The 22,928-nt window shown below is 44.2% G+C and overlaps 2 protein-coding genes across 2 annotated transcripts in view; both read left to right on the forward strand.

Annotated features, from left to right (window-relative positions):
• The first annotated feature begins 4,116 nt into the window (after window positions 1-4,116).
• bmp15 (bone morphogenetic protein 15) lies at window positions 4,117-6,958 on the forward strand. Its single transcript, XM_020104996.2, has 2 exons — window positions 4,117-4,682; window positions 5,048-6,958. Exons 1-2 carry the CDS (start codon window positions 4,319-4,321, stop codon window positions 6,058-6,060), a joined length of 1,377 nt encoding a protein of 458 aa, XP_019960555.1. The 5' UTR covers window positions 4,117-4,318; the 3' UTR covers window positions 6,061-6,958.
• Window positions 6,959-9,920: 2,962 nt separating this feature from the next.
• The window catches only part of shroom4 (shroom family member 4), a 46,349-nt gene continuing 33,341 nt past the window's right edge, over window positions 9,921-22,928 (forward strand). Inside the window, exon 1 of the mRNA XM_020104999.2 lies at window positions 9,921-10,258. Coding sequence (XP_019960558.2) covers window positions 10,136-10,258 — 123 coding nt within the window. The 5' untranslated portion in view covers window positions 9,921-10,135. The remainder of the gene's footprint in view (window positions 10,259-22,928) is intronic.

Below are 22,928 nucleotides of genomic sequence, written 5' to 3' on the forward strand. Positions count from 1 at the left end.
GATTGCTGTGAAGTAAAAGGAAATAATTCCTTTGGACAAACGGATCGAAGGGAGGGTTCAGACACGACCTCGTCTGACCAGCTCTCGGTCCTCGCGTGGTCTGAACAGCCTGACGTTCACAGAACAGATACCCAGAAATAAAGGCCTTGAGTCGCAGCCAATAAATCTCTGATAGTGGACGTGGGGACAGTTCATCTGTGTCAGCGCTTATCTCTTATCTGTCTCTGTAAACATGATATTATGGTTCTTACAAGGAACAAACACCTTTCGTGTGACTTTTCATTTTCTGAGATCACAATGTTTTATTTTCTACACAAATGCAGACGTTTAAATTTAACCGAAATTCTACTTTTGATCATAGAGACTTAAAGGACTAAGATTTGCTCAATGTATTCAAATCACTGCTGGCAAACTGCGAATTGATCACAAAGTGACACAAAACCACCATAAAGAGCAAAAACAACCACAGGGAGACACAGAAAGACATGAAATGAAGATGAAAACTTCCAAAAACAGAGATAAAGTGATGCAGGAAGATAGAAAAGAACGATTAAGAGGCAAATCTAACATTTTTATAAAGAGACACAACTAACATGCAGAGGAAGCAACGACCGTGGAGCTGCAACATCCTGAACAATGTTCTTCTTTGCTGATGATCACGTGTTTTATATGAACTTATTTCACTTAAATCATCACAGCCCCAAGGATCAAACCTGACAAAGCAGAAACACAGATTCCTTGAATGTGGAATTCAGTTAAATTAAACTTCACGACAACAGCAGCGATGCTGATGCTGCTCTTTCCTCCACCTGAGCAGCTGTTTTATCACAGAGCTCAGTTTAGTTTCCTTTCTCTCAGCTCTTCTCCGGACCTGTTTGTATTTATATCCGTTTCTCAGTAGCGCGCTTCGTTCTCAGACTGTTGACTCGGACGTTTTGTTGACTGTTCCTTTTTTATTTGAGCTGACAAACAAGGTTTCTGTGTGATTTGGCTCGTGGTCAGCCATCGCCGAATGGATCTCCTCTCTCTCTCTCTCTCTCTCTCTCCTGTCTGCACAGTCAGATCATTTTAAATGTCTGACGTTCTCACCTTATATGAACTGATTCAATCAATACCTGAGTCTTGAGTGTCTCCAGAGCTGAACTCAGATAATCATGAAATCTGGTACCAACCATTCACGCTCCCCAGAGGACGGACTTTAACTTTGAACCTTTGACTTTTCATCCAGAAACAACCTGTCCTCAGTCACACTCACACCATCGTGTGGTCAAACACGACCCAACGACAAATCTGAGCAACAAATCCACATGTTGATGGAAGATGTGTGATCATGAAGTCATTGTGTTCTTCATCGCAGGAGTCGTCCAGCTTCGCTGATCCCAGGTCTGAACACAGTGACACACAGATACGGTAAATTCAAACTCTGACTCATTTCATCCATCACACACACACTCTCTCTCAAATCCCTTCAGGAAACAGACGGGGAGTTCAGGCCCATAAAGCTGAGGCTTTCCAGTCAATCAGTGATGAAGTGTTTCTGTAACAGATAAAAGAAGAAGAAGAAGAAGAAGAAGAAACACGACCTGAATCAAACATCGTCTCATGTGAAATGATCCAGTGACGTCGCTTCACTTGTATGTGACCTGACTTTGACCCTCAGGAGCCACGACGCAGCTCAGCATCTTCTTATTCTAACAAAAACAAATGTAAGGTGACATTAAATTCTGTCAACTGCAGTTTTTGAAGACGGAAATTCAGTTTGATCCAGAAATAAAATATTATTTTATATATAATATGAGACAGATGTATAACAAGACATAATGTTCATCCGCTAAGGATGATATTAATGAGTGTGTGTAATTTCACAGTTCACTATAGAACTGTTGTACATGCTCTAGTTTCTTTTATTTAAATCCTCACTGGAAAGTGGGTTTTTAAATTCCTGCTTGTGACAAAGTGAATGAGTGTGAGAGATATTATCAAGGTCACATTCTGCAGGTCGGGGTAATATCATCATGTAGTGCAAAGCTTATGAGTCTCAGTGTTTCTAATGGCTTCACCATGAAGGTGCACGTGTAGGACGACACAACGCAAAGTAAATTCAATGTATATTGAAGTTACAACAAGATACATGTTGGAAATGAAGAGAAATCACAGATAAGGTGTTTACCAGAGATAAGCAGGTCACACGTTCACAATTCATGTGTTTGTTGTATCATTACTGAGTGTGTGTGTGTGTATGATAACATTTAAAGTGCATGAAAAATGTGGACGTGCTTCCGTCGACTCACACAGAAATCCCTGTTGTGTGTGTTGGTAAACGGCTCCACTGTGACCCACTTACAGTCCCTGATACAGAGCAAAGTGCGTCTCACACACACACACACACACACACACACACACACACACACACACACACACACACACACCCACACCCACACCCACACACACACACACACACACACACTCGACCTGCATCTCAGAAACTCAGAGTTTAGATGAAACGATACATGAGGTGAAATAAAAACACTGGATTGTATCAGGAACTATTTAGACGAGAGCTGTAAACTGTAACCGACTGATAAATAAAACTGAACTCGTCATTTGTTACTGATTTATTTATAAACGGTTCGGTAACATTTACAACTGCAGATTTATTATCCAACATAACTTATTCTACTAAGTGTGGGTCGGTCAATGAAAGAAACGAATGACTTGTTATGCAGTAAAAGTTTTATATTGTGAGGCCAGAAAAGCACCATTAAATGTATTATTTGTATTATTATAAGTTATACATATCGTACATAAAACATTTATTGTACCTGTATATATTATATATGATTAAGGTCAAAGGTCAGGCAGCAGGTGAAGAGCCGGCTGTCGATGTGGCGTCCTCTATTGATTCAACTCCTGTTTGTTTGTTCCTTCTGAAAACCTGACGTGTTTTCTTTTCCTCGTCAACTCTTTTTTTTTTTTTTAAATCATTTAAATGTAAATGTTGTTTATTTGCAATTCCATGTGTTTCTCCGGTGGAACATTAAATTACAGGTTCAACTAATACGATCGCATCAACCAAAGATTAGAAAAATGAGGGTCGGAGCTCAGATTATCAGAGAAGTTCGATGAGTGAGAAGAACTCAGAACATCTGAGGAGTCTGTGGCTGCTTCGATATGTTTTAATCATGTTCGGATTGTTTATCTCCAGTTTTTTCTTCATGTGAATCTCACCCGACCTTCAACAGAGGCTCCTCCTGATAGTGAGGTCAGGGAGAAATAAGACAAACAAACTAAAATAGATTTATGAAAGAGAGAAGTGCAAACCAGACACATATAACTCCTCATTACTACAGTAAATACCCAGTCAATGAATTCCTCTTCAAGTAAACTTAGTGTCTTAATTATTCAAACTGATTCTTTATATTTTTCTGTGAACAAAAAACTTTATGCAGCATCTTGGTGAACAGTGCCACCTCGTGGATGTTTTGCATGAATGCACATTGCTGAGATTTTTTTTTCTTTTTCTTTAACACTGAAAAGTAACTTCATGGATCTGATTCTATTTTACTATGATACTGTTTTTATCACTCAGTCTGTTAGTCAACAAAAAGTCTATTGAATATGTGTAAATGTGTAAAAGTTATTTGTGTAATTCAGACTCTTTACAGTAAAATAGTGACCAGTGCACAAATCAACTCCACCACCAGTGAAGAACTTTGAGCATCGATCAGCCTGACGTCAGGATGAACTGGAGACATGATTTGCTTTAGGAGCTGGAACAGAACAAACTCTGGATTATGATGCTTATGATTCCTTCTGCTCTCTGGACCTGATTCTCCCAAAGGGACCACGTGTCTCTTTGTTTGTCCAACGATCTTCAGCAAACCTCAACAATATGGTTCAAACAGAAAACCAATGTAACCAACACAAAATACAACTGTTCACAAACACTTTCAATAAAAGTGTTTTCCTTGGTGTTTGCATCAAAAAATTGTCCCATGGTACTTGTAGGTTTCTGTATTTACCGAGTTTGATGCTGCACTTAATGAAACGTAACATCAGGGTTGTGTTTACGCACCTTTACGCACCTTTACGCACCAATCACGTGGCTCCCTGGAGCCTCTGTGGGCGGTTCCCGATCATCCGAAGGGTTAATTGGGGTCAGAGGTGATTTCAGGAAGTTGATCGTCACCCCTGAAATGTCCGGTGATCGTGTGTTCCTGTAAAACGCGCCCTCGGCCGCGCTGAGGATGGTTTCCAGTCACAGCCTGGTCCGTGGAGCTCGCTGACACCAGAGGTTTTTTTTTTGTTTTTTTTATATATGAGCAACATGAGGGCGACGAGCACCAAACACGGGCCCCTGCGTGTGTGCGTCCTCTCCTGCTTCATCGTCTTCCTGCTCAGCTCCACCTGCACCGGGGTCCTCTCCGGGCGGAACGCGGCCTCCCGGCAAACCGCGCTCAAGCGCAGCCGTCGCGGTGTTTCGAGCCCGAAGCAGGTTGACGCGCACCACCGGACGACGGACGAGCAGCGGGGGGACCAGAACGTGCAGTTCATGCTTAGCTTGTACCGGAGCGCGGCGGAACCGGACGGGAGGCCCAAACAGCACCGGAAGTTCGGCTCCAACACGGTACGCCTGCTCAGACCCTCGGCCTCCACGGTGCACTACCAACCTGCGTCCAGAGGTGAGGCAGCCAACTTACCTCATGTCCTCACGTGCTTTGTTGTATTGTGTGTGTGTGTGTGTGTGTGTGTGTGTGTGTGTGTGTGTGTGTGTGTTGTGATTATTGAGGTCATAACAAACAAAAGAGAAGATAATATATTTTGGATCTGGAAAAGGCCCGACAGTCTCCTTATTAAATCCACCACATCTGGATTTTTATTTGGATTTTCACCAAATCACCTTTGCAATAAATTTTAGTTTTTGGTTTTCACGACAAAAACAAAGAGAATCCTGGGAGAAGCTCTCGTCTCCTCCATCAGCTGCTCAAACTCAAACAGAAGCTGCTGCCGGACTCAGTGTTGATTGATTTCTGTTCTGTCCCTTCAGACCACCACTACACCTTCACGGTTCAGTACAACCTCGACACTCTCCCCTCCGAGCAGCTGATCAGAGCCTCTTTCGTCCACCTCCGCTCTTCATCCCCTCCCTCCTCATCCTCCACCTCTTTTTCCAGCTCCGCCCAGGCCCCCGAGCCGCTCCGCTGCAGAGCCCAGATCCCCTCGCTGGGCCCGGAGAGCCAGGTCACCCTGGAGCCCCACGAGCAGTGGACAGAGATGGACATCACGGCACACGTTACGGGACACGTCCTGCAAAGGAAGGAGCAGGACGTGGGCGGACACCTGACCCTCACCGCCCAGTACTGGTGCACAGAACCTCGGCTCGCCGGAGAGGAGGGCGGCCCCTGGTGGTGGTGGGGGTCTCGTCTTCGAGGACGACGGAGAGAGGAAGCTCACCTCGAAGTCCCGTCTCTGCTTCTGTACTTGGAGGAAGAGAGGGAAGGGAAGGACTGGATGGCGGAGCTGTTGGGGGCTGAAGGGAGAAACATCATGAGACAAATTGGGCGGTTGCACCCTTCAGTGCGCCGCCGCCGTCGCTCCAAAGACTCCTCGTCTTCAGAGTCAAAAGATCCTTTGCTGGACGCTCTGAGAAACGCCCCGACTTCCTCGTCTTCCTCGTTTTCCTCCTCCCCCTCGGCCTCCATCGTCCCCGACATACCTAACTACAAACGCAAAACCAGCGTGCCCAAGAACCGCTGCAAGCTCCACTCGTTCAGCCTCTCCTTCGACGAGCTCGGCTGGGGCCACTACTTCATCGCCCCGCCGGTCTACAACCCCCGCTTCTGTCAAGGCGACTGCCCGCGGGTGCTTCACAGCGGCTACCACTCCCCCAACCACGCCATCGTCCAGACGCTCATCAACGACCTGGGCCTCGGGGACGTCCCCCCACCGTCCTGCGTGCCTTGCAAGTACATGCCCATGAGCGTGCTGGTGGTGCACAAGAAGAAGGTAGAGTACAAGGAGTTTGAGGACATGGTGGCCGAGTCGTGCACGTGTCGCTAAAAAGCACTCGGGAGCAAAGAGGACTAAAAGCGGGGGCGGACTTGACGGGTCATTTGATCTGAAGGCGGCGGTGGCGGCTAACCATAACGAGCTGGAGGCTGGAAGCAGGAAGTCGTTGTGGTTGCAGATCCTCACCATCACTGTGAAAGCACTTTAAACCGGCAGCTGCTGGATGTGAACTCTGGGCTGTGCCGACGGGAGCGAGTCCCAGACTTTACGATTGAACTGATAATAATTGTAATGTGATTCTGAAGCACTGTGCTGGTTGCTCCGTTTCACACTCACTGTCGTGTTTGCACTTTGCCGCAGATTTGTGTTGGAAGCATTTTAAGACACTTGTGAGTAATTTAACTAAATAGGTTTGAGTGGTCATTTCACAAATTCAACTTCTGCAGAAATTCGACTTCACACTTTTTTAAGAAAACTTTAGGATCAACCACAAATCGTCTCATGAATCTTTCTTTTCTCTCTGTGTTAATGTATCAATTATTTTTTTTCTGTATCTCTTTTATAAAAAAAAAATTGAAAAAAATACCTGGTCTGTTTCACATCAGGGAGATGTGGGAGATGCTGATTTCTCAACATCCTCTCTGGATGTTGAGAAATCAGACAAGCGAGTATTTTTATTGGACGAGGGGTCGAGCGTGTTGGATGTAACTGTAAAGAATTTATTGTGATGTTACTTTTTTTGCTGTTAACAGTCTCTACTTTTGCATTTTGTACGTATTTATAACGGGAGGGGGATTTGGAAAGGAAACTTCTTGTAGAGAGAAACTAAAGAAAAAAAAAAAAGGTCTGATAACGAGGTGCAATGTTAAAGAAAACTAAAGTATTGTAATGGAGACAAATGCAATTTTTATTACGAATGAAAATTATTAATAAAATGAAATGCATGTTTTCTAAGGTCTACTATAATGTCTTTATTTTGGTGAAGTGTTCTGTTGTTTGAAAACGACGTGGATTTTCCCTCCATGATAACAAATGAACTGTAAAATCTCCAGGTTTGAGTTGACGAGAGAATCACGGAGCTGACATCAACGTTTTCGCTTCCTTACTGAGAGAATAATAAATTGATCTTGATGAAAACAAAAATCTGACATATTTCTGATTTGACTGTGGTTTCGTGAGGAGACTGTCGGGCCTCGGTGGAGAAACGAGCGCCAATTAGTGACATTCTAGTAAAGCTAACGGGTTTAATGTTCAGAAACACTTCCACATGTAAATAATACACACAGTCTGATCTTAAAGTCTTTCCTCAGGCTTTCTTTATTTACTGTTTATGTGTGTTTGCAGTTTTCCCACACTCCCTCCGCAGCCTGAAGAGATTGGGATTGTAGATAATCACTTGTGGAATGCTACTACACTGTGGTGCCACTAAACTGTGTGTGTGTGTGTGTGTGTGTGTGAGACTATACCTCTGCACGTGTCATGAGACAGGGTGGACAGACGTGAACGTGTCCAGACGTCTCTCCTCTCAGACCACGAGGAGTTTGTTTTGGTCCGTGTCTCTTGCTGTAAAAACTCTCAACTGTAATATTTGGTTTCGGTGAGCGAGCGCTGCTTTCATGTGAACTCAAGTTTAAATGAAAAATGAAAAGTGGTTCGTCCTCCGGCTCGTGTTTCTTTCATTTCTTTTTATTTCAGGTTAAAAACAGAAACAGGATGAGGTTTGTTCGGCTCCTCCCTGCTGAGAACAATTTAGCTGCAAATTATACTAACAGACAAAATGTAGCCTATGAAGAAAGTCTGTGAGTTACAGCATCTAAATATAAAAACTACACCACAATAGAAAAACAGATGTAAGAAAGTATCACAGACAAACAGAGCAAATTACAAATTACTCTCACTAAGCAGCAGTACTTCATATCTTGTAGTTTTTGGGGTTTTATCCTTAAACATATCCCAGCTGTGAATTGTTTTTATGTGATTATAGCGAAGTTGAAATATATTTTCAGAATTGCTAATTCTTGTGGTGCAGTGCTGTTATTCTACCACCTGATGGCTCCACCGTGCTTCATTGAACGAATCAGACTGAATATAAAGATGGACGACATTACAGCTCCCTGAAAGTGGAGCCAAATAATCAGGATCGCCCCCTGGTGGCTGGCCGCAGTATGGATCCTAAACCCCGCCTCCTCTGTGTTAGTGGATGGGACTTGGCGCTAACTTTAAAAAGTCAAAGTGGACATTAGAATGAACCTTTGTTTTTGCTGATGAATATTTAAAATGTCAGTAATACAAATATAGATGAGTTGATATAATATAAAAGACCCGTTTGACACCATCATGAGTGTTTTATCTTGGATTCCACATGAAACATACAATTACATACTGATGGCTTATATTTTCCAGTGTATTTAATATTCTCATATATTTAAAAAGGCACATTTCCTCCCAGCGTATCTGTTAAAAACATTCACATACGATCTGCTAAGTAAAGCTGACAGAAGAACATTGTGAAACATCATGATTGATTATTAAATAAACTCAACAAATGTTGCTGGTTATCACTGGAGCAGAAACGGTGACGTTTCCTGTGTAACTCTGCTGAGAGTTTGTGATTGCTTGTTTGAATGTGTCCTAATTTGGTGGTTGAGCGAAGCACAGTGGAATGACTGGTCAGGCCTTGGAAATGTGTGGGACGCGATAGCAGATGTTGTTGTTGTTGTTGTTGGCCTGCGGGCTCGTGCACTGAAGGTGCTCGTGCTGCAGGTCTGCAGAACCTCGGCTTTGACGAACTTCGCCTCGAGGACAGAACAAGTCAATCAGTGTGTACTCGTCCTAGTTCAGGAGTGAACCACTTCGTTGGGAATCAGCAGGGATGCTTGTGATCACAGCTCTAGTCCAACATGAATACAACCACATCAGACTCAAACACTTTCATCATCCGTCAGCAGAAACACACGTGATATTCGACAACGTGAGTCCAAAAGAAAAGGGTCCAATTGTTTTGGACTTGTATGAAGTTTCAAAACTTTTTTGGGCAGATATATAAAGGGATATAAATAATAATCTTCATTTGTAAGATAGAAGGGATGTGATACCAAAATAAAAGATTAAAATAATACATAATTCAGCAATAAAAATAAAGCAAAATAGATTTATACAAATGAAACATTAAATCTGAATACAAAGATGATAATGATCAGATCTATCATAACAACTTTATCTTTGAGTTACCAGAATATTTATATCAACCTTGACATGGTGATTGTTTGACTTCTTATGTTGATGATGTTTATTTTTTCAACAAATACATTTATTTCTTTATTTTCTCTTTAAAACGTTAAAACATTAAACTGAACTCATAGTTTTCTTTGGTCGATGAATGAAATTAACTAATAAATACAAAATAAAAGTCTCTTAATCGTCCTCCTCGTGTGATTCCAATGCGCTGTTCACGATTGGCTACTTGAATCCAAAGCCTCTCTGCTATTGGCGGAGGCACCTGTCAATCACACCGTGAAGTTCGAACAGTGGGCGGGGCCTGGCTGCCTCGCGCTGGGAAAAGTTTTCCCGAAGTTTGCGGCTGCGGAAGTTAGCGAAGGTGCGACCGGAAACACGAGGGTTAAATAGCGAAATAAAAGCCTTTGAGCGACACGTTTTGCGGGAATAATGCGGTTATCAGTTTGCGGGATTCAACGAAAAGAAGCGCAGAAACATTTGATTTAAAAAAAAGAGCGGGATTAAAAACGTTAAACATGCTAACGTCCGTTTTTAGCTAACGGGTAAACATTCTGACCGGAAGTTGTAACCGTGAAGTTGTGGGTAACTTTGTCCGGACACTTTCTGTCCTCCCCCTCTCCCCCTCTCCCTCTCTCTCCCTCCCTCCCTCCGTGCTTCCACACTTCATCCACCCGCTCCTTGTTGTCGCTCCTGCGGGGATGGAGCTGCCGAGACACCGCTACCGGCGCCGCTAAGCTAGCGACGGACCACCACAGCCCGGCCACCGCACCGGGGAGCAGGGCGGAGGAGGAGGAGGAGGAGAAGGAGGAGAAGAAGAAGAAGAAGGAGGAGGAGAAGAAGAAAGTGAACGGATAACGGACGCACAGAAAGAGAGGGAGAGGAAGAAAGGATGGAAACGGTCGAGCAGCTCGTCTCCTTCCACCACATTCAGGTCCAGTTGAGCGGGGGAGCACCGTGGGGGTTCACGCTGAAAGGAGGACTGGAGCACGGGGAGCCGCTCATCATCACTAAAGTGAGTCCAGCTCCACTGAGGATAAAGATCAATAATTAATACACTCATGATAAAGATCAATAATTAATACACTGATGATAAAGATCAATAAGTAATACACTGATGATAAAGATCAATAATTAATACACTGATGATAAAGATCACTAATTAATACACTGATGATAACATCCAGCAGTCAACTTATGATGATGTTCACTAATCAATGAACTGATCAACAACAAGGATCAGATTTAACATTAAAAGTTTCACTCTGAGTTTTGTATGCAAACTGTTTGTCAACCAACTTGTAACTACAGCAGTCAGTTAAATGTGATGGAGTACTCTGTTACTCTCTGAGATGTGATGGAGTACTCTGTTACTCTCTGAGATGTGATGGAGTACAGTATTACTCTCTGAAATGTGATGGAGTACAGTATTACTCTCTGTATTGTGATGGAGTACTCTGTTACTCTCTGAGATGTGATGGAGTACAGTATTACTCTCTGTATTGTGATGGAGTACAGTATTACTCTCTGTATTGTGATGGAGTACTCTGTTACTCTCTGAGATGTGATGGAGTACAGTATTACTCTCTGAAATGTGATGGAGTACAGTATTACTCTCTGTATTGTGATGGAGTACTCTGTTACTCTCTGAGATGTGATGGAGTACAGTATTACTCTCTGTATTGTGATGGAGTACAGTATTACTCTCTGTATTGTGATGGAGTACTCTGTTACTCTCTGAGATGTGATGGAGTACAGTATTACTCTCTGTATTGTGATGGAGTACAGTATTACTCTGTGTATTGTGATGGAGTACTCTGTTACTCTCTGAAATGTGATGGAGTACAGTATTACTCTCTGTATTGTGATGGAGTAAAGTATTACTCTGTGTATTGTGATGGAGTATTCTGTTACTCTCTGTATTGTGATGGAGTACAGTATTACTCTGTGTATTGTGATGGAGTACTCTGTTACTCTCTGAAATGTGATGGAGTACAGTATTACTCTCTGTATTGTGATGGAGTACTCTGTTACTCTCTGTATTGTGATGGAGTACAGTATTACTCTGTGTATTGTGATGGAGTACTCTGTTACTCTCTGAAATGTGATGGAGTACAGTATTACTCTCTGTATTGTGATGGAGTACTCTGTTACTCTCTGAAATGTGATGGAGTACAGTATTACTCTCTGTATTGTGATGGAGTACAGGTAGAAAGATTCATGTACACATGATGCATCTCACATGAAAGTAAACAAGACAGGTGCAAAGTAAAAATAAAGTAAAAAACAATATCCATCAATCTCACATTGCAAAGTAACTTTGAACTAAGAAGTCAAACACATGTCGTGGAATACAAGAGTACCCTCTAAAAGGTATCAAGTGTTTCTACTCTGACACTTGTACTCCATTACATTCACTGCTTTAGATAAATATGAGATCTTAAATATGAGATCTTAAATATGAGATCTTTCTATAACACGTCTTCAGCCTTCATCAAGTCGGACAGCTTCACCAGCACAGCAGTTGTGATGAGCTTTGTGTGTGTGTGTGGGATCTTTTAGCCGCTTGGTTTAAACTTTTCAACTCCAAACGTCTCGTATGTTCTGAAGTTTCACTCTTCCTCCTCCTCCTCCTCCTCCTCCTCTCAGGCAGAGAATAAAAAGTTATTTCCAAGCACTGAAGCAAATATCCGGCGCGGGTTGATGTTTGTCAGCTGTCACTGTCTATGAATGAAAAGCACTATATAATCTGATGGAGTGGTCGGGTCCTCAAACCTGGAGGTCAGAGGGTTTTCACAGGGGTGCTAAAAGGGGTTCCCGTGGGGGGGGACCCACGAAACGGCTCGGTTCATCTTCCTGTTGCGTTGGTCAGCGGGTGGCTAAAATACTCGAGCGTTGACAGACGACTTAAAACCGCTCCGGTGTCTGTGGGATGTGGGATGGTTGTAATTTCTCTCTGCGTGTTTGTCACTGACCCTTTTTTTTTTTTTTTTGCAAAAGCTCGCCACAGCAGCATCCTCGTGAATTGACAGAAAACAAAGCGGGAGGTGATGAGAGTTGATGGACGCGCAGAACGACGTGCAGCGCGCTCTGCTGTTAGCTCTGCGGAGCCGTAATCTGGGGTTGTCTCGCACTCAGGTGTGCGTATTTGGGAAAGTTTGAGGGCTTTGTGGGAGATTTAGTGCGTGCTTACAGATTTGGACGTGACCTCGCCTTGTGCGATAAAGTCGTGGGGGGGCCGGCTTTTCCTCCCGGCCTCTTCTCACTGACCGGCAGTGAGCTGCTGGAAATAAGGAGAGTGTCTTTTGAATTACTGCAAGTAATTATTGGTGTGTGTTCGGCTGGGGGTGGTCTGCATGCATGTGTGTGTGTGTGTTCAGTCCAGTGCATAAGTAGGCCGGCTGACGTGCAACCTCTGCTCGCTCTCCCTCCGTCTCTTTATATCTTTCCCTCTCTCGCCCACTCTGCTGAAAAGTCGCAGCAGCGGTGGTGTAAATGTTGGCCGGTGTGCATCCATATTCACCACAGCGCCACAGTGGGGAATGGAAAAGCCTGGCTCAGTCATCTGGAAACACACACACACACACACACACACACGTACACACACACACGTACACACACACACAGTAACACAGCCCCTGGGAAAATGTGACTGGGACTGCTAAAGGAGATGAAAATCAAAATGTGGTCTATGGGTGTTTTGTGTCCAGTGGCCTGTTAAAACACACAAACACACACACACACACACACACACACACACACAATAAAGCAGCTCAGGCGGTGAGAGCTGAACCGGGAACTTTAGTGTAGAAAAAGTGTTTAATGATTAAGTGTAAAGTCCTTGAAGGAAAGAAGAGAGAGTCAGGATGGAGAGAAGGTAAAGTTGAGGTTTGTGTGTGTTTGTGTGTGTGTGTGTTTGTGTGTGTGTGTAAGACAAGAGTTTATACATATGTTTTAGGTCTAGCGAGGGTGAGAGAGTTTCCATCGGCCTCAGAACAGAGGTTTACAGTGTCTGTACTGCTGAATACAGTCGTTAATTCAACCCCCTCACGTTCGAGAGGAAGAGGGATCAGTGTGTTTGTGTGTGATCCTCACATTTGTCATATAAAAAAAAAAAGCCAGAACGTTTAGTTGCTGATGTAATATTTGATAAAAACTTTATTAATCCCTGGGGGGAGTGAAGCGATGTATCACAGTGACGCACGCTTCTATGTGTCAGGCGACTTGCTGAAGGTCTGGAAAGTGAAGCCAATACAGAAGTTCCCGAAATCTGTTTTCTCGAGAATGCGAGAATTATTTTTGACAGCTAGTAGCGTCCAATGGGAGCCGGTCGCAGGTATAGTTGGGCGTGCGCTGTCGTCCAGCTCTCAGTCAGACTACACTCCAAGTTTCTTCTGGTTTTGAAATAACCAAGATGGCGCTGGATAAACCTCGAAGCCTTAAAAAACGGCAGCTCAGTAACCGGTGGATGACGGCACATTGGTTACTCGGTCTGACCACGCTGCGGAGTGAAAAACCATCTGTCATACAGAGCAGGGCGCCATGACATCATCTAAATATGAGGATAACGGTGCACCTTTCCCCCGTAATCTGATGTCAGGGGAAGCAGAGCGGGCTTTCCTGAATCTGTTCATCCATCCATCCTTCAGACAAAAGCTTCAGACAGAATATAACAGGCCTCATAGGCAAAGAAAATCAAACTGGTTTACGACCCCAAACTCCACACAAGGGATCCCGAGGAATTCCCAGACCTGATGAGATATACAATCCCTCCAGCATGTTGTGGGTCTGCCCCCGAGTCTGCCCCCACAACCAGAGGAGAACTTCATAACCTCCATTTTTATATTTTCATTCGCAGTTAATCAAAAGATGTTAACAGACAAGAATCGGTCATGATAATAACTATTTTATTCCAGGTTTAGTAAGAGGTCAAAGTTTTTTTTGTGCAACGTGAGCGGACGTCACCCCTGTGTTTTTGATAGAGTGAGTTTTAGACGACGTGTATGAATGTTCCTGTTGCCCTTTCAGGATGTCCGTGTTTTATGGTGTGTGTTTCGTTGCCCTTCATGAGTGTGTGTGTGTGTGCACTCCTGGAGGGGGAAGGGCGGCTTTCCCCGTCTGAGACAGCAGAGGGATATAAGCCATTTGGTCAACATTCCTCCAGGAGCATAACAAATTACTACTGTGTGTGTGTGTGTGTGTGTGTGTGTGTGTGTGTGTGTGTGTGGATTGTGTGCATGGTTATGTGTCTGTCTTTTAGCTTTGCTACTCAATCAGCCGTTAAGTGACCCCGTGTGTCGGTCAGTGTGTTGTCAGGTTATTAACTAGTCAGTCAGGGCTTGAGCATGCTGCGGTGAAAATACATGCGCGGTGTTTTGCATTGCACACAAACCTTAACGTCCATTTTGATCTATTTTACTACGTTTTTTTTCCTATATACTAGTTTGATAACTGCAACACCGCCCCCTAGGGAATTCATTTACAATTTAGCACAGCACAAGTGTAGTTTGCGGTAACACTGCGCTGCATTTGCTGCTTTGTCTCCAGATTCGAGTAGCTGAAGCTAACGAGTAAACGACGTATAAACCTATAAACGTTCACGTATAGACTCAGCCGTTAGGGTGTGAAACAGGAGGTGTTAATATTGTCTTCGGTGCGCACCAGCTGTTTCACGTCAAACATGGGCATTTTGTCGGAAACCAGAAGTAAACATTTTTGAATTTACGAAATCAACTTCATGTTGTATTGAAGAAGACTTGAAACAAGAGACTGAGACCACGGACTCCTGAGCAAGATGTTTACTGACGTTATAAATCAAGTGAGAAAATAGAGTGAGAAGATTTTCACACAAATACAAGCAAACTTTAACTTCACATGCCAGTTTTTTGATCTGTGTAAATTCCTGGTCTTGACCCACATGTATGATTATACAGCCTCAGAGACATACAGGCGTTTTCACAGTCATTTATCATTGAAAAACACCAGCAGTTGTCAGTCCCATGTGTTTTGGGTCATCTTTTGTGTCTTTTGTTGGATGTGTTTGTGATGACTAAGTGGTGAGTTCTCCCCATTGTTGTGTTCGACGGAGCAGCAGCTGCTGAGCTGTCAGCTCACTTTCATGTGGGGTTTTACTGTATGACCTCATGCCAGCTCGCTGCTGGTTTGTGCCGGGGACGACATGTTTCTGTGGGTTTGTGCCTGGGCGTGTGTCGGTAAATCACAGGGGCCGATGACGGGACGATCTTAACCAAAAAATAAAAAAATCTGTCGGAGCCCAGTGGCTCAGCTGAGCCGTGTCTGGATTTGAGTGTTTTTCCCATCAGCCCCCTGCAGACCAGACATGGCTCATCTAAGTGAACATCACACTGTACATGTTGTATGGATTTTCAATTCACTGCCACTGACCAGGATCTAGATTTACTGGGTCTATTAACAGAGCTGATTCTTTAAATCCAGTTAAATATTTAATGCCCTGTTGAACTTCAGGTTTTTGAAATAGTTCTGGTGTGAATTCAAACAGAAGTCTAGACACGTGGGCACGGTGCATGTTTTGTCTCCAGAAAAGTTTGGTTATTTTCTTATTTGTGTTTTTTTTTGTCGGACCTCGGGCTCGGTTTCTTGTGGGCAGCGCTCTGACGGAGTGTGTTTCACAACTCCGCTAGAAGCTGGGAATTTGATTCACCCAGAACAGACAACAAAGATGAAGACGATAATCTTTCTCTCTCGTCCTGCTGTTGACAGTAACAGAAGTCCCGGGACTTTACAAAAGAATGTTTTGACATGTGGTCGAAGGTATGCAACCAAATGTCCTGGGTCGGTAAACAGCTCGCTCTCTCTCTCTCTCTCTCTGTGTGTGTGGGTGTGTGTGTGTTTTAGTCCCTACATTCCTGTAAAGGTAGCCTCCAGTGGCATTCTGCTCTGCGGGGGGTAGATGAGGATGCCATCAGATAGAGATGCTATTGTCCCTACTGTGTGTGTGTGTGTGTGTGTTTCCATATCCTCTGTCCTGACTTGCTTTTCTAACTGTCTTAACTAATCAAAAACATCTGTGGTGTAACAACGTAGTACACAATAGTGCATATTGATGAGAGACCAAAAGAAAGAGTGCATTCATGTTTGCAGGAGTTTTGTGTTAAGCACAGGATGGACTTAAAGTTTAAATTGTTTCTACTGGAAAAAAAAAAGTTTTTCTGAGTCTCCTGCATCAGTAAACTGAATATCAGAAAATACCGTAATATAAAGATTAACGATAGCACTTGATGATGGAGGGAGGACGAGGGGTTAAGACTGAATAAAAGAAAGATGGAGAGGTGCGAACACAAAGAACAGAGTTATCACTCGGAGTGTTGGTGGACATTTCTCAGATAAATGATTGTGGGTGGATCAGATGCAGAACCCTGCAGCTTGTGAATAGGTGGAGTCACTGTGTGTATGTTGGGGTGGAGTTGGAATGTCCCTATCTCTGATCTGTGGAGCCTTTCGCTGTTTCTTTTAGGCTATGTCTGGAGACACACACACACACACACACACACACACACACACAAACACTATAATAACAACCCCTCTTTGTGTAAGTACATCAGTATACTGACCCTTAAACACACACAACACTGTTATTTTTGCAGTTGCAGCATGTTTGTGTGTGTGTGTGTGTGAGAAGAGAACATACTAAAGATACATGGGGGCTACAGTTATTTTAGCTGATGCTTTTGTCCAAACCGACTTCCAATTAGTGCATTCAGCATCTATGAGGGGCCATCGGGGGTTCAGTGTCTTGCCCAAGGACACTTCAGCACAGGACGGGATTTGAGCCACCGACCTCCTGGTTTAAGGACAACTGCTCTACTCGTCAGCCACATTTGTAGAAACCCCCCCCCCCCCCCCCCATTCTCCTCCTTACTGTCTGACTGTGGGGTGGGCAACACACACACACACACACACACACACACACACACACACACAGATCTGCTATGTTTGCTTTACTCAGATTTCACCAAAATTGCATCTTCATGCAATGTTTTGAAAACCCCTGTTGGGTCTTCAGTTCTGCTGATTTGCACATTCTGACCTGCAGAGGAGAGCTTTGCCTTTTAGATTTTCCCCCGTTAGTCCTGTTCAACATCACAAACGCTCTTCCACCTCCCCGACTTCCCAGTGTTGCATCTTGCAAAAACAGAAAAGGTCACAGTTGTGCGTTTGTCCTAGAGATGTAAAAAAAATCAATAAGCACCCAAACGTTCATGGTTATTTCTGTGCCAACGACTTGAAGTGCAATTTGCGTCATCGCATCACGCAGGAAAAGGTGCAGCGTCAATGGACAGACGGCCAAACTAAAGAAGAAGAAGAAAATAGCCCGCTCATCCCGGTGTTGTCATGTTTCCTTGTCTGCAGCTCGGTGAGTGAATGCAGATTGGATCCATTCACATTTGCAGAGCAAAGCCAGATGTTGGTGGGTGTTGGTGGGTTTTTGACCAAAGTAAATGGAGCCATATATTATATTCTAAAGTAAATGAGCAGTTTATTAATTTAAAAAATAATCAGTAGCTGAATCCAGAATGATAATTCAATTCCAGCCCCAAAACTCCACCTGACAGTTGCATTATTCTCGTAATTTACTTTAAGTCCATGTAGTCGAGTTGGGATTTGTGTGAATAACGTCTGAACTACTCCCAGTTTCTTTAATCCCACCTTGTTCCTGGTTTTTCTTTTACATCATTTTCCACCGACCACACTGCAGCTATAACGTCCAACACTTCGACATGAGAAGCAGTTTCCGAGCTATTATGTCGGATTAAGAAAGGCTGCGAGAGAGGCGTCGTTTTTTGTGTTTTTTCGTCTCTGAGCATCTGTGTTTATATGTTTACGGTTTATTGCGACGTAGCCATGCCTCAAACCAAAGAACTTACCACACACACACACACACACACACACACACACACACACACACACACACACATTCCACTGTGCAATGTACTCTACTTTCGTGGCAACCCTGGCAGAACAACTCCAGCTTGAGGTCTGACATGTTACAAGCTTCTCTTTGTTTACTGCATCTTCTCTTGTCGTCTGCCTTCTAAAGGAAACATCCTTTCATCCCTCGTCCTTGTCGAGTGATGCGGATGATGAGTGGGGATTGTGCGAGTCATAACTTCCCTCACGTCCTGTCCTCTTTGGAAGGAGGCGAGTGGAACTTCTGAGAGGGGAACCAAAATGTCTGAGATCTGGATTTGATCGATCAATTTTCATCATTAAAAAGCAAAGATAAATGAACACTTCTATAATCAGGCAGCAAACCTTTTCAATAGAGAGGTGGAGGGATTGATGGAAGAGGGAAATGATGGATGAACTGACAGACAGAGGGAAAGAAAGGTAAGGAGGGTGTAGGAGGAGGAGGAGGAGGAGGAGGGATTAAGGAGGATAAAACAGTGCAGGGGAAGAAATGACAGGACAGAAATGATCCTGCATGGAAATACGGCCAACAGGGGTCGTCTTCAGCTGCGTCGTCTGAAGCCTGTGAGATGGATGAAGAGATAATAGATGGAGAGATAGAATCAGGACATGGAGGGAAGTGTTGATGGTTTCAGGTTTCTGGATGCTCGGCTGTCAGATTGATGCTCTCCTGCCTGTAGCTGCTGTTGATTTGGGATTCTGGGATAATCTTTTGCTGATTAGCGTTTTCACCAGATGATGTTAAAAAAGAAAAGCCCTCTTATTAATCCGTAAGACTAAGACTTAAATAAATGAATGCAGAAGGATTGAATTAAAGCTCGGGTTGGTCATCCTGAAAGAGCATCGGCCTTCCCGTCAAAGCTACGCCCCCGACTGAGAGGACGACATTTCTGTGACTTGCTCGCTAAGTTCTGGTTGTGTCTCCTTAAAACACTTACATCACATGAAAGCTTGGAGAGGAAACAATGACAGACTGAGTTCGAGAGCTGGTCAATAAGATTTAATCTGACGGTTTAGAAATAAACACAATGAACAATGTACAACGCAAATACACAAAACACGTCCAGTCACGAAACCACACCAGATCCTGAGGAAACGTTTGGTGGAGAGCACAAAGTCATTTAGAGCAGATTAGGAAGTTAATATTTCACCCGTGTTTGAGTGTGTGTGTGTGTGTGTGTGAGATAGAGGAATTCACACATGCACTTAGAGTCTTTTGTTTTGACATTGACGGATCAGCCCGGTCCGTCTCTGGTCCCACCAGGCCGCCAACCTTTTAACCTCCGCTATTGTCAGTGCTGGACACCGGATCTAATGGCTTCCATACTCCACCAGAAACACACAGCAAGAGGCGTGTGTGTGTTTGTGTGTAGATAGGTGTAGAGCTGGAAATATATATATATATATATATATATATATATATAGTTGTAAACTCAAGTCAGAAACAATATCTGTAATTTACCTACACGTGCTCCAGAAAGTTGCTCTAAACCCCGTGAAATTGTTTTTCCTGCTCGCAGGCGTGTAACATTTTCACTCGATCGTGCTTCGTAAGGATCACAGGACAGTTAAATAACCACGAGAACACACTTTGCTTTGTGTGTTTTTGTGTTGGATGTGTTTCTGAGAGGGTGCAGTCTCAACACGTCCTTAAAGAACCTCTGGACGCGTTTGTATATTTGAGTCGAGCACCAGTGCGTCCCTCAAAGGAACTCCTTCCCCTTTGGTGTTAACATATACACAAACCCATCTTATGTATATATGTGTGTGTGTCTGTGTGTGTGTGTGCACATGTGACACCTGGATTATTACACTCTTTTTGTGTGTCACTTAAGTGTATGAATAAGGTGAAGTGTCACAGTTTGAGTGTCAGGCTTATGGTGGATTAGAGGGAGTGTGTGTGTGTGTGTGTGTGTGTGTGTGTGTGTTGGGGGGGGGGGGTCTGTTTTATGATGTGTAGATCTCGATGATGGCCGAGGGTTAAGGTTCGACTGGTTGGCATTTCTTCAGGGTCAGGTCGGGGGGGTGGGGGGGGTGTTAGTGCAGCACTTTTCTGCTCCTCTGCTGAGGATTGTGGGTAGTGGCACCCTTTGATGTGGCAGAGCGCTCGGAGAGTCTGAAATGAGGCTCTTGTTTTCACAGATTAACTGAGGATCTCGATGGTATTACTGGAGCTTAAGGTGCTGAGAACATCTCTGGTGTGAGGCTGCGCTGGATTTCACCAAAGATCACCTGTCAATCAAACGCGGTGGGCGGCACAGCAACGTCTGTTTTCTTTGAATTTTCTGGCAATGAAGCGTTTTTTTTTTTTTTTTTCATCCTCGGCAGCTCAGGTCTTCTCCCTCACTTGAGTGTACAACCCAGATTCTGTGTTTAAGGTTATCAAACTGTTCTGAGATGGTCCAGCTCACTGAACATGGTTGGCTCTTCCTCATGTATGACGCTGTCGGTGACTCTTTAATTTGAATTTAAAATATTTAGTCTCGTCCTGGGAGTGCGTCTAATAAAAATAAACCAGCCAGGAGACCCACCAGAAAGTGGCGACGGCATATTTTAAATAATTACTGAAAATGTTCTGGTTGGAAAACAAACTTGAGAAACCACAGAGCTGACGGAGTGTTTAGATATACATAGGTTTGTATATGAGCGGGGGAATGCTTGAACTGACGGACGGTGTGGCTCTTCTTTATTAGGTTTTCCTAAGGTATGTGTGGATCACTCGCCAACTTTCCTGTTTACCCATCATGCTTCAAGCTCATCGAAAACAAGAGTAGAGTTTGTCGCCAGCCGTGTAACTGTAGGTATAAATTTAAATTCAGATTTCAGATGGAGCCAACATGACAGAACACCATCGTTTTGTGGATGGGAAATTAAAAATGTAAAAGCAGGGAGCTTCCTGTGTGGTGTCTCATCTCAGCGAAGGTCTGTCCGAACCTGTGGTCAGTCGGAGCCGCAAGAGGCCGACATATCGGGGAAATGTAAAAACGTGGACACGCTCTCCTCCTCTGGCGTAAACAAAAGCCACAGTGTTAACCAGGGAGGGAGGGAGAGAGAGAGAGATGACTTATGTTCACAAGCAAGTGAGCGTTCACTCACATGTTGGTGTTCGTCCATGTGACAGAGCTCGCAGGATGTTTTTCTGTGGCTGACGTCAGAATGTTAGTGATCGATGGATGATAAATAAGATGAACCAAATAAATCCATCTCAGTTTCTTTTACTTTTCCATTTTTCCCTTTCCTCTCCTCTTCTCCTGTCCTTTCCTTTCATTCCCTCTTCATCCCTTCCTTTCTATTCCTTAATTTTCCTCTCCTCTCTTCTTCTTCATCATCACCCTGTTATTAAATTCACTCCAACTGTGTCCAGTGACCCAGGATCTCCGCTCCTCTAAGGGGCCACATCGCTGCATCTTCCCCCAGAAGGGGCTCCTCGGTGCGGGGGCATCATTGTGTGGATATCTAATGTTTCCATGGAAAGGCCGTTTCAGGACAACACACCCTAATTCCAGCATCAGGGATCAATGGAGCTGGACGCCAGCGGTTTCACGCAAACACACTCACGTCTAGCTGCTGGTCGCTTTTTGGTGTGAGCGTGGGAGCTTTTTTCTTTTTCCATCTCTGTCGCTCCCCTCCTCCCGCCTTGATAAAGAAGGCCTTGTGTGAGCGTGGGTGTGAGGAAGGGAGGAGAGCCTCACAAGGCCCAGACTGGAGGGCAGAGGTTGATGAAGGGTGTGTGTGTGTGTGTGTGTGTGTGTCTGTGTGCAGCTGAACGAGAAGCAGTGAGAAAGTAGAGCTCGTTTGTCATTGATACATATGTTCACATTCCGGCCTTCAAATCTAGAAAAGCAACTCCTGGAGAGGATGTACGGTTTCTCTGGGAGGTTTTCTCTTCAGGTTCGTACAGCGGTGTCGTGCTGTCGTACCGGTTGAAGTCAGCTTTGTACATCCGGCAGTGAACGGTCTTTCTTGTTCATCGTCATCATCTGTCTTGTTTGTCTCCACCAGAGAGGAGACGACACTGTTCATTGGCTGGTTGACCTCCCTCACCTTTAGGGGACATCGTCACAGCTTGTGCTGCATGTGCATCATAACATAGACCCAACCAATCGATAACGGAATTTGATGCCGACTTTTGTTACCGAAGTGTCAGTGTTGCTTGTTTGTTGTATTTTCTGTATCGAAGCAACTAACTGCAAAAACTTGAGTACAAAGTTAAGTGGAAGCAGTGTTCTATAAATAGTATGCTGATGGCAGCTTTGTCTCTAAAGGGTCCGACATAGAGAACTGAACCTCCAGTTCTGGAGCTGACTTGCTGTTCCCACACACAAGGCCTCTTTCTGCAGTCGGTTCTGCCTTGACAGTCCTTGACATCATTCTGGAGAGTAGGTCAAACACTCAGTGACTCAGACCTGTGGCTATAAGCAGTCCTCTGCCAGCAGTGGGAATTAAGGTGAATTCAAAAAACTGTCAAAAAATGTGGGAAAAACTGGGCTCCACGTTCAGAGCTGGAAAAGAAAAACTGGTAGCATCGACGTCCAGCTCCATGTTTCCATGTTTCAAATCTCTGTTCCCAGTGTGAGTCTTAGAGGAGACACATGTGCTCATGTTTTGGGTCCGAACGCTGGTGGTGCAGACAAAAGCAGGAGCGTGAAGCTGGTGTGCAGCAGGGGGTCCTGGGAGTTTCTCCTCCTCCCTCCCCCGAGGCTCTTTGTCCTGGGGGTCCAAACAGAGCCGCGGGG

This window comes from Paralichthys olivaceus, chromosome 22 (genome assembly GCF_024713975.1).
Source record: "Paralichthys olivaceus isolate ysfri-2021 chromosome 22, ASM2471397v2, whole genome shotgun sequence".
Taxonomy (NCBI): Eukaryota; Metazoa; Chordata; class Actinopteri; order Pleuronectiformes; family Paralichthyidae; genus Paralichthys; species Paralichthys olivaceus.

Coding starts and splice junctions, on each gene's coding strand:
- bmp15 (XM_020104996.2), top strand. CDS start 4,319: ATGAGCAACATGAGGGCGACGAGCACCAAACACGGGCCCCTGCGTGTG. Junction 4,683..5,047: donor CTACCAACCTGCGTCCAGAG/GTGAGGCAGCCA, acceptor CTGTCCCTTCAG/ACCACCACTACACCTTCACG.